General features: G+C 41.6%; 1 protein-coding gene across 1 annotated transcript in view; it reads right to left on the bottom strand.

Annotated features, from left to right (window-relative positions):
• The window catches only part of LOC144686686 (protein TANC1-like), a 270,044-nt gene extending 258,355 nt beyond the window's left edge, over nucleotides 1–11,689 (bottom strand). The window contains exons 1-2 of the mRNA XM_078552222.1: nucleotides 11,602–11,689; nucleotides 1,301–1,374 (exon numbers count right to left, since the gene is read on the bottom strand). Of these exons, the coding sequence (XP_078408348.1) occupies nucleotides 1,301–1,357 (57 nt within the window). The 5' untranslated portion in view covers nucleotides 1,358–1,374; nucleotides 11,602–11,689. The remainder of the gene's footprint in view (nucleotides 1–1,300; nucleotides 1,375–11,601) is intronic.
• Nucleotides 11,690–12,410: the final 721 nt, after the last annotated feature.

The raw sequence follows: 12,410 nt of genomic DNA, 5'->3' as shown, positions 1-12,410 counted from the left end.
AGGACTAGCCATGTAAATATTGTGGATAAAACGGGTCAGAGGCTAGGAATTCTGTGGCAAGTAACTCACCTCCTGACTCCACTATCTAGAAGGCACATGTCAGGAGCGTGATGGAACACCTTCTCACTTGCCTGGACAAGTGCAGCTCCAACAACACTCAAGAAACTCAACACCTACCAGGACAAAGCAGCCCACTTGATTGGCATCCCATCCACAAACATTCACTCCCTCCACCGACGCACATTGGCTGTGTACACCATTAACAAGATGCACTGCAAGAACCCACTAACGCTCCTTGGACAGCACCTTCCAAACCCACAACTATCATCTAGGAGGACAAGGGCAGCAGACATGGGAACACCACCACCTGGAGATTCCCCTCCAAGCCACTCACAATCCTGCCTTGGAAATATATTGTCATTCCTTCACTGTCGCAGGGTCAAAATCCTGGAACTCTCTTCCTAACAGCACTTTGGGTGCATCTGCACCATATGGACTGCAGCAATTCAAGAAGGCAACTCACCACCACCTTCTCAAGGGCAATTAGGGATGGGCAATAAATGCTGGCCTAGCCAGCGACACCCACATCCCATGAATTAATAAAAGTAAAAACTACTGTACTGATTCCACCCTTTATTAAGAGCTACCCCAACTCCTTTACCTTTCTGCCTATTGTTCCCAAATGTCAAGTGCCGCTGTATGGTTGATTCCCAGCCTTGGGCACTATACAGACCTGAACTAAATATATTCTGCTTTGCGCACAAGTCCTGTTACATCGTCTAAACTATATTCAATACTATATATTGCAAAATACACCTCTATTTTGACTGTCCACATAGCAACTGAAGCCCTAAGTATAACCATAATCATCATGGAGTTTACCATTTTGGCAGCAGGATCAAGTATCAATTGAGGAAAAACATGTTCTCCAAGGAGTTCATTGGCCAAGTCTTCATGTTCATAAATTACACTGCACAATTTTTTTCTTTTTTTTCAGCATACCCATTTGCAAAAGAGAGAAAAAAGTACCTTCCACTACAGGAAAGTACAAGATCTGCCAGTTGAGAAATCACTATGTTGCACATTATAGGAGCTGCATGCTTGAATATTTACCTCAAGTTTAGCAAACTAAAGCTATATTTGAATGTTTTTCCTTAGCATTTATCAGCAAGTGATATCATGGATTTCATTATTTTAAATGCACAAATTGCTGCATGTAGTAATTGAAGCTTTAAGGAATGTAGTGACTGCAGCTTTAAGACCTATTGTGTTGTATAGTATCACATGAAACAGCACTAACCGCAGAGAACCTTAGAGTTGTAGTTCTTCTTCTAGTTGTGGAGCTTGATGGAAGCATGTAACTGCTGCTGCAGCCTGTAAATAAAGTTCGATGTTTCTAATAAGAAACCTGTCTGGAAAATAAGTCCATAACACTGCATTACACTAAAATTAGATAGCTGGCTACCCAATTCCCAAATGTCAGTCATAGCAAATTATGAGCTCCTGATGAAATAACGCATTTAAAAAACTATAATTGAAAAATGATGTTTCAACAATTTTTTTTGGACAGAAATGAATAATAGATTCCGGTTTTGACAAGGGCTAGTGCTCAATTTAGCTAACTTTTCAATCTGGTTTTGATTAGAAACACTGCAAAGGATTGGAGTCCAATAAATTCCAAAGGGAATGGCATCAACTACCCATTATTCAAATTTTAAAGACAAGTAATTTTACCATCCCCCGTCCCCTCAAGATGCTTCTGAACAGATTTTAAATGTCAGTTATGTTATTATACACTGTAAAAGCCTAAAACTGTAATTAATTATTGTATAGTTTTAAAATTGCAATATTGGAAAATCATAACTGACATTTAAAATAAAGACTTAATAAATGGATGAACAAAATATAATACACTTGATGGCATACTGCTTGTCAAAAAAATAATGATACGCATTATTGAACTCTCCACCTAACTACCCACCCCACCACCTGTGAACACCAAACCCCTCTGCACTCAAATTCCTGTTTCCCCCACCTCGTCTAAGTCCTACCCAACTATATTACCATGTCACACAATTCCTCCAGTTTCACCCCTCAAATATAGTTTCTAGGTGTAATGCTTCTTCCTTAAACAGCATCCCACAAAATGCACATCCACACTCTCCTCTTCCTTTAGCTTAACCTCTGAACAATTTCTTTCAATTCCATTTACTTCATCCAGATACAAAGCATTGCTGTAAGAAATCTACAGAGGTTTCAGCAATGCTTCTTTTTCTGCATAATATGGGCAAATTTCCCCATCCTAAAATCAAGCACACACCCCTAACTTTTCCTTCACAACACTGAAAACATTACTGCTATTTCTGTCCTTGCTCTGAATTAGAGAATTTCGATGATTACGCCTCCTTCCTTCCCACCCATCACTCATCGCCATATTGCCCATCTCTGACTGTTCCCTTCACATACTTCTTTCCCTCCCTCCTTCACAGGCAATAAGCTTGCAACAGGTATCCATCACAAGCCCAAGACTCATGCAAATACCTCATTTTTTTCTTTCCATCAGTTTACCTTTATTCCTTGTATGGAAGTTTGCTATGCTTTTCACCCATCTTAATTATTTGCACTTTCTTCTAATGTCTTTTCATCACCACACAAGATGCAATCTATGCAAATAGATTCCTGCTTTAAGCAGCAGTTTTCAAGTCATCCATTAACTTACACTGTGCTTAGTGTTTCCCATCCTATAAGCTCACTGGCACCATTTTTTTTTTATTCATTCACAGGATGTGGGCTTCGCTGGCTGGGCCAGCATTTACTGCCCATCCCTAGCTGCCCTTGAGAAGGTGGTGGTGAGCTGTCTTCTTGAACCGCTGCAATCCATGTGGTGTAGATACACCCACAGTGCTGTTAGGGAGTTCAAGGATTCTGACCCAGCGACAGTGAAGGAACGGCGGTATATTTCCAAGTCAGGATGGTGAGTGACTTGGAGGGGAACTTCCAGGTGGTGGTGGGGAGGGAAGGTGACAGATTCTACTAAGCATGACAAAGGATAAGTGGATATAAGACCTGATAAAATTAATGAAATCAAACCATTGCATCCACATAGCTCAGTCAGCAGCAGGATCCAAGCAAGTAGGTAGTCAAAGGTACAGAAATGGGCCTCACAGCAATCTTGGTAGCTGCAGAGTTAAAAGGCTTTTAAGAGTAATGTAAAAAGAGCAAAGGAGATTCAGAAGGGAGTCAACAAAAACCAAAAGTCCCATTTCAACAAACCTCAGGCGTATAAGGTGCATACCGAAATGTATATGTTGAGGGTATAAGACAGGCATAAGGGGGGGGGGGGGGAAACACAGCAATAATAATTACAACATTTAGAGTATGCGCATGTGCACCTTAATATCTTGAGTTTAACATTTGCCTCTAACACTTTAAAAGGTGCAACATTTAAATGCCAGTGGTCAATTTAGAACCTGAAATTTAAGGAGGTACAGTTCGTCTATGATTGTTTTTAGCATTCTACAATTTTACCCAACGCAGTGTAAAGCTTTCAAATCACATTAGTGCTTAAGCATCATTGCCATGCTCCAGTGCCAAGGTATGACAAAATAGCTTGCAGACAGTATGTTATGCATTATCAGCGCCACTGATTTACAATGATCAAAAAAGATATGCATTTATATAGCACCTTTCATAGTCCCTTTATGTCTCAAAGCACTTTACAGTCAATTAAGTATTTTTGAAGTGTTGCCACTGTTCTAATGTAGGAAACGTGGCAGCCTATTTGCATACAGCAAGCTCCAATTCACACAGATGTGATAATGACCAGATAATGTGTCTGAGGTTGATTGAGTGATAAATATTGGTCAGGACACCAAGGATAACTGCATCTGAAAAACAGCAACATCAAGTAAAATCGCATTTTTCATTCAAATATCAATTACTTTCAGATTCAAATTATGATTTATCAATGTTGTGTGAAAATTGTGAATCAGTGGCCTTGATGAATATATTTGTTATCTAACATAGATTTGATAACTGTATTTTTAAATGTTGGAACCAGAAGCTAAGGCTCCAGGTACATAGGTGTGTAGCATAAGAGAACAGGGCAATGGAAAGCTTTAATTCAGGACCATTGTCATGGATGTGCACAAAATCTCCTGCAGGGAACTTGATTTTCGGCATGGTTTTATATTTGAAAATTACCACACGCTTTAATTTTGTTCCGTCAGCCATGCAGGCTAATATCACTGTGAATCTTGTGTTCCCTTGTCTTGTGGTTTTCACTTTCCACTTCATGATTCTGGTTTCTGGGCATATTGAAGTTCATAGGTGTTTCATCCATGTTGTCAATGTAGCATAATGGGTACTCGTGTTTTTGCCGCTGTCCGATGAATCACTAGAAACTGGTAATTTGGCATCAAGATCTTCTGGTAGTATGAGCAATCTTGGTCTTCTGCCACTACACGAGACATCTGTGTTCCATGGAACAGCTGCACCAACTAGCTTTGCTGGTCTCAGTTTGATTTGGCCCACTTAAGTGCGCATACACATGGCATTTCCGAGAACAGTGTAACCATTCCGACGATTTCAGAGGGCCTTTTCCAATACATAGTTTTCAAAATGATGCCAGTGGCTGGTCCCTGTTCTCATGGCACATTTGGTCTTCGGCATCTTCTTTAGGGCAGACTCCTTCTTCCATTCTTGTACCAATTTTTCATTAATACCAAGTTCCCTCACTGCAGCAGTTATTTGATGAGTTGAAAAATGATTTGAAGAAAAAGTGAACCCATTTCTGTTCCTCGTCTGCCACATGCGGCCTGCTCTGTGTGGGGACGTCTTAAACTCCTGCTCATCTTTTTGGCAACACAGCCTGTATTCACCTGATTGACCTCATGCCCTGGCTTAAAGTGAGATGATGAAAAATCAAGTCCAACTCCTAATATCAATTCTTAGCAGAAAAGAGGCGGGTGATTTATACGCTGTATATAGGCCTAAATATATTTTTGACATCAAATAAATGGGGTAATCTTTTATGCCAGGTTAGTAAGTGGTTTGTAAAAATAAAAAAAGGTACTTTCTTGGCCATTACTGGCAAACACCTTCAAGTTCTTTGAAGTGTATACTTTTCTTTGCTATCTTAGGGCTTTTGTCACAGAGGCAGGATATTGATGGGGGGGCAGTGTGGGAAGAAAAGAGAATGTATGGGTAGACGGGAGCTGAATCAGAGGCTAAGCATGATAGATTACAAGTAAGAGCAATGGAACAATTACCATGGGAACAGCATAGCCCAGGAGTGTTAAACTTAAAGAGTCAACATTATACTCTAGACTTATATAACTATATGACTCTTCTGGTGTAACACATTAAGAGTCTGAGTTTACACTGTTTTGTGGTATATCGTACATATATATTATAGCGATTAATAAGCCAATTTACTTTATTGGAGTAATTGAAATGTCAGTGATACTTTTGAGGCTCAAGTTCTATGATGATATGCATACTCGAGAGGAAACTATAAATCAGTAACCTTAATTATTTAAAAATTAGCTTAACTACATATTTGCAGTTCATTTTATCTCACCCTTTAATTTTCAGCAAATGCTCCATTTCTGGCACAGGTACGATGGGCCAAGTGGCCTCTATCTGTGCCATAAACTTTATATAATTCTAAGTAAGTAAAAGACAGGTTTTCAGACCTGTATAGCAGCTTTGCAGTGTCGGGGAATTATTTGGGTTGGTTGTTTTGGGAGGGCGATCCTGGGGGTTCAGATTAGGGGCTATATGCAGAGAGTGGGATAACAGTTTCAAAAAGCAGGGGTGCGGCTATGGAATGTTGAAGCTTTGGAAGAACTGTTCATCACTGGGAAAGGATCACCTGTGAGAAGGTAATGTCAGGGCATGGAATGGTTGGATAGAAAAAGTGTTTTGGCAGACAGGTAGAGTTGAAGGCGTCGCAGAGCTGGGCCATTGACACTGGGCGTGGAAGTGATGGGAAAGTAAGCTTAGGATACAGCACTACTCAGGTATGAAAGCAATATGTAGGGGTGTGGAGATAGGGATTTTCTTAGGGATCACACATGTGGAAGGACATGGGCATCCAAAAAATAGGTCTGACAGTTGGAGAAAATGGGGAGGGGGGCAAGTTTCTCAAGAAAAGGTTTTCCCACCAATGACTTTCCACTTGTTGGGAACCCAAATAAATTGGTGCTCTCCCAACCTCCATACCCCACTTCTGGTCCTGGTTCCTCCCTCCATATCAATAGTATCAAAAGCCACACTTTTGCCCATTGCTAGGAACCAATTATAAGCTTGTCACCAAGTAACACACCAGTTTCAAAAGTAGTGAACAGCATACATAGTTTCCAGCGATATAGTTTTCAACATCCAGCGAAAGGCTTGGGGATAGGGGAAGTAGCCTTGGGAATGAAAAGGTAGCAACTGCACGTGAGGATTTTTATTTCGTAAATCACAACACGACCGATTAGGAAATCGCATTTTAAGTGAATCACAGCACAGACACCATTGGAAGAATGAATTGAGAAAACTGAATAGAACAATTCAAACCTGACAAACATTATGCAAATAGTATAATAGGAATAGATTACAAAAGTAATTACATGCAGCAAGTTTTAATATTCAACTAATAGATCACCATGGCATTGCTCACTTAGCCAGAGAATTCTTTCATATTAGCTGGGTGCTGATTATCAGGGCTACTGATTTACATTGAATAAATAAATCAAATTCCATTTTTAAAATGTCTACTGAGATTTAACTGATGTCCTTCACAGTGAATAAAGTGGGTGACAATGGTGTAATGATGTCACTTGACCAGTAATCCAGAGCCCCAGACTAATGGTCTGGGGACATGGGTTTCCATGTTGGAATTTAAATTCAATTCATAAATCTGGAATTGAAAAGCTAGTATCAGTAATGGTGACCATGAAACTATCATTGATTATCGTAAAAAAAACCATCTGGTTCACTAATGCCCTTTAGGCAAGGAAATTGGTCATCCTTACTTGGTCTGGCTCTATGTGACTCCAGGCCCACAGCAATGTGACTGACTCTCAACTGCCTGCTGGAATGGCCTAACAAGTCACTCAATTCAAGGCAACTAGGGAAGGACAACAAATGCTGGCGTTGCCAGCAACGCTGACATCCCATGACAGAATAAAAAAACTTTTGAAGTGTATTACTGTTGTACAGCACTGTACAAATATAACAATTAGTGCATATAATTGATAAGTGATCTGATTTAGCAATGTTAGGACACCAAGAGAACTTCCCTGCTCTTCTCTGAGCATATACTCTAGGCTGTCACTTCAATACAGTACTACTGAGGGAGGTATAGGCTGCTGCTCTTACCTATAAAACATTCTGCCCATTTCAAAGTACTCATTATGAAGCACAATGGGATATTTCTGACACATGGTAAGGTATTATGGAAAAGCAAGTCTCTCATTGTTTATAATGAATAAATCATTTTGCCCATTCTACTAATTTGTGGGTAAGGGGCTACAAATAACAGGGAACAAGCTGGAGTTGTTTTTAATTCAGTTGTTTTGAGGAAAAAAATTCCATAGAATGTGACTGCTTGGTTGAAGGTGCTACTGAAAATTGTGAATTCAGGGGCGTACAGGACAGAGAAAAGCAAAGCTGGAGGTTTAAAAAGGATGAGAATTTTAAATTTGAAATGTTATGAACTATGTGACAGCCGAGTGATGGGCAAGTGGAATTTGGTCAGCTGAGTTTTGGATGAACTTATGGAGGGTGGCAGATGAAAGGCCAGCCAAGACAACACTGGTACAACCAAGACTGAAAGTAACAGAAGGTCTGAAGGTTTCAACTGTAAATAGGCTGGGACATTCAAGACACTTATTGTTGGTTTTCAATGTGTACAGCACTATCAAGGCTGAATTTTACTTGCCTATCCCTAGTTCCCACGAAAAAAGGTCTTCTCCTTAAAGCATTGAGGTCTTTACAACATAGTGTTCCCAGAAAGAGTAGGAAATTACAGGATATGATTTAGTCGCAATAAAGAACAGCAGTGATCTATTTACAAGTCAGAACGGTATGTGACTTGGTATGATTGGGGTCAAAAGCTGAACGTCAAGTCAAACAGGACAGAGGTTATAAACAACCTAGCTCATCCGGAGAAGCTCATGGCAAAGGTATTGTTTGTGCAGGGGCAAAAGACAACAGCCAACATTTAACCGGAGAAAATAAAGACTCACCCAAGACTGGATATCAAGCAGACTGTCCAACCAGGCAGAGGCAGTGGAGAAAATTGAGAGAAGTGGGGAGCTACAGCTGGGCATCATTGGCATACAAGTGGAAGATGATTCCATGATTATAAATACCATCAGCAAAGGGCTGCATTTAGTTCAGTGGTGCATGGATGCATTCCTGTGTTCCAGAGGTAACAATGTAGGGTGGATGGAGAGGCCATAACTAGCGATGCTATTAGAAATGCTGTGGCTACAATTACATAATTAAGAGTGGAACCAAATAAAGACCGCCCACAGAGCTGGAGAATGCAGGAAAGAGAATGTCATTGCTGGCCATGTCAAAGGCAGCAGAGACACAAAGCAGGGATAGTGCACCACAGTTAGAGAACAAGGAACCCTATGGCCTTTGGGTGCAAGAAAAAGGAGGCAACAGTAATTTTTAGACTTTAGAGCTGGCGAACATAACTACAAAGGTCTTTTCAGGTCCTGTACATTCCTGCGCTGTGCCTTCATTATATGTTTAAAATAGTGAAATATATTTCACAGTATAAAATTATATATTTGTGATTAAAGAGTTATTCAATTTTAGCCTTTGATAGAAAAAGTACATTTGGTTAAACCCACCCACATACTAAGTATTTTTGAAAGGATGAATAGTACACACAATAGTTACTTCTGATTCAGAACTATTTCATGATAAATATAGAAAGTTCAGAGAGGAAGTGAAAAAGAGAGGCAAAGAGAGTATATGGGGAGACTGGTAGCTAACATAAAAGGGATTCCAAAAGTCTTCTATAGGTATATGCATAATAAAAGCAGAGTAAAAGGAGTGGTGGAACGAATTAGGGACCAAACAGGGGATCTACACACAGAGGAAGAGATCATGGCTAAGGTACTAAATGAGTACTTTGCATCTGTCTTTACCAAGGAAGAAGGTGCTTTTGAAGTCAGTGAAAGGAGGTAACTGAGACACTGGATGGGCTAAAAATTAATAAAGAGGATGTAGTAGAAAGACTGGCTGTACACATTGATAAGTCACCAGGACCAGATGGGATGCAACTGAGCATACTGTGGGAAGAAAGGGAGGAAAAAGAGGCACTGACCATAATCTTCCAAGCCTTCTTAGATACAAGGATGGTATCAGAGGTTTGGAGAACTGCAAAAGTTACACCATCATTCAAAAAAGGGGTGTAAGGATAAAGCCAGCAACTACAGCCCAGTCAGTTTAATCTGAGTGGTGGGAAAGCTATTAAAACAATAATTTGATACAAAATTAACAGTCACTTAGACAAGTATGGATCAATTGAGGAAAGCCAGCAGGGATTTGTTAAAGACAAATAGTGTTCAGCCAACTTGCTTGAGCTCTTTGATAAAGTAACACAGCAGATCGATGAGAGTAACACCACTGATGTGGTGTACGTCAAATGCCACATAATAGCCTTGCCAGCAAAGTTGAAGCTCATGGAATAAAAGGCAGTGACAGCATGAACACAAAGTTGGCCAAGTGACAGGATAGAGAGAGTAGTGGTGAGAGTAGTGGTGAGCTGTTGTTTTTTTTGGACTGGAAGAAGGTATGCAGTGGTGTTCCCTAGGGACCAGTACTTGAACCACTGCTTTTTTTGGTACTTGAACCACTGCTTTTTTTGATATTTATTAATAACCTAGACTTGGATGTGCAGGGCACAATTTCAAAATTTGCAGATGACACAAAGCATGCAAGTATTGTGAACTGTGAGAAAGATAGAGATAAACTTCAAGAGGGCATAGGCAAGCTAGAGGAATGGGCAGACAAGTGGGAGATTAAATTTAGTACAGATAAGTGCAACATTTTGGGAGGAAGAATAAAGGGAGGCAACAAAATAAAGGGTGCAATTCTAAAGGGGATGCAGGAACAGAGACACCTTGGGTTCAATTGCACAAATCATTGACGGTGACAGGCCAGGATGAGAAAGTGATTAAAAAGATATATGGAATACTGGGTTTTATAAATGGAGCTATAGAATAAAAACAGAAGTTATGATGAACTTTTATAAAATGCTAGTTTGGCTTCAACTGCAGTACTATATCCAATTCTACACACTGCAGTTTAGAAAGGATGAGAAGACTTTACAGAGGGTGCAGAAAAGATTTACAAGAATGACTGCAGGGATGAAGGGCTTCGGTTACATTGATAGGTTGAGTCTGCTCTCCTTAGAGAAGCTTGAAAAGCGATTTGATAGAGGTGTTCAAAATCATGAGGGGCCTAGACAGAGTAGATAGAATGAAACTGTTCCCTTTGGCAGAAGGGTCAAGAACCAGAGGGCACTGATTTAAAGTTACTGGACTTTAACAGAGCCAATGGTGACCTGAGGGAAAACCTTTTTTATGCAGTGTGTTCTGGAATGCACTGCCTCAGAGCGTCCTGGAGGCTGTTCAATCGTGGCTTTCTAAAGGAAACTGGATAATTACCTTAAGACAAAAAAATTGTAGGGCTACCAGGAAGGGACTGGGAGGGGTGGAACTAAACGATTTGATCTTGCAGACAGCCGGCAGGGACACAACGGACCGAATGGCCTCATTCTGTACTGTAACCAATCTAGAATTCTATGACCTGAACGGCACGAGGACCTGCTGGCTGCTATTTTCAAGCTGTGCCTGTTCACTTTCCCACTTGCCACATCAATTTTAAAGTGCCGTATTAAAAAAAAAACTGCTCACCTCCCAATTGAACGTGCCGCGAAATTAGCAAAAGCCTTAATTTTAACTCAATGCTTAAAAAAAAAAGTGAAGTGAAAAAGAACTCCGGGAGAAAGAAAATGCTCCCAAAACATACAGCTGCTGGAATGATTGGGATCGTCTGCTTCACACCCGTCCGCCGACATCCACATCAAAGAAGCTTGTTCTTTTCGCGGTCAGGGCGTTCCCATCGGGTCAGGAACAAGTCCTCGCATTTCCAGTTCTCAGGCAGTCCGCACCCTGCCGGGGCCAGCCTGTGACATGGGAACCCGAGCTCTCCTCCATACCCCCGCCCCCAACCCCCCCGCCACCTCCCGGCCGGGCTCGGCCGCCCAGCCGCCCAAAAAAAAACCCAGCACGGCAACCTGACAAGCCCCGGCTCCCTCCAACTCGTTCCTCCGCCACTCAACTTTTCCAGAACTTTCCCGCAGATAAATCGGTGCCGCTGCCGTAACGGGGATCTCGGCTCGATTCGGCCCAGCGGCGGTTTGAGCTCGCCAACATTAATCATCCAAGATCATTACAGATCTCGGAGAAAGTTCGCGCAGCCAATTAAAAAAAAAACCTTCCCAGCCGTCCACGCGGAAAGCCAGCAAGAGGCTCGCGCGCGAACAACCGCGGCGGTCGCCGTCCTTGGCCGAACTTTCAAACTTACCGACTCTCGGCGAAAGTTTCCCTCTGTTCCAGCCGCCGTCCGTCGCATTAGCAGCGACCAGCCTCCGCTCACTCTCTCGCGCCCCCCCGCCCCCAACAACCAAACCACCAGCACCAATGAGGTCATTAGAAGGAACTCCCGCCTCCTCCCCATCTCCATTGGCTGATTTCCACACGCACAGACCTTCTCCAGTGAATAATTGACCGAGAGAACGTCAATCATATTTAAGCCTCGCCCATTTAGAAGGAACCCTCTGTACATTAAACAGAATAGGAATGTGCTGAGGTTGGAGATGAATTAACAGGAACTGCTCCACCTATTAGTGGGTTTACAAAGTATCTTGTTATCCCCCTACACAAATCTCATTAATGAAGTGGCAAGTAGTCTAGCGGATAAAAGCAAAAAAATTGCGGATGCTGGAAATCCAAAACAAAAACAAAAATACCTGGAAAAACTCAGCAGGTCTGGCAGCATCTGTGGAGAGGAGCACAGTTAACGTTTCGAGTCCGAATGACCCTTCAACAGAACTAAGTAAAAATAGAAGAGAGGTGAAATATAAGCTGGTTTGAGGGGGGGGGGGGGGGGGGGACAAGTAGAGCTGGATAGAGCTCCACCTATCACTGGCCCTCTATCCAGCTCTACTTGTCCCACCCCCCAACCAAACTAGCTTATATTTCACCTCTCTTCTACTTTTACTTAGTTCTGTTGAAGGGTCATTCGGACTCGAAACATTAACTGTGCTCCTCTCCGCAGATGCTGCCAGACCTGCTGAGTTTTTCCAGGTATTTTTGTTTTTGTTCAGTAAACAG

This window comes from Cetorhinus maximus, chromosome 11, assembly GCF_964194155.1.
Source record: "Cetorhinus maximus chromosome 11, sCetMax3.hap1.1, whole genome shotgun sequence".
NCBI classification, from domain to species: domain Eukaryota; kingdom Metazoa; phylum Chordata; class Chondrichthyes; order Lamniformes; family Cetorhinidae; genus Cetorhinus; species Cetorhinus maximus.
This window is presented reverse-complemented; position numbering and strand designations above follow the sequence as displayed.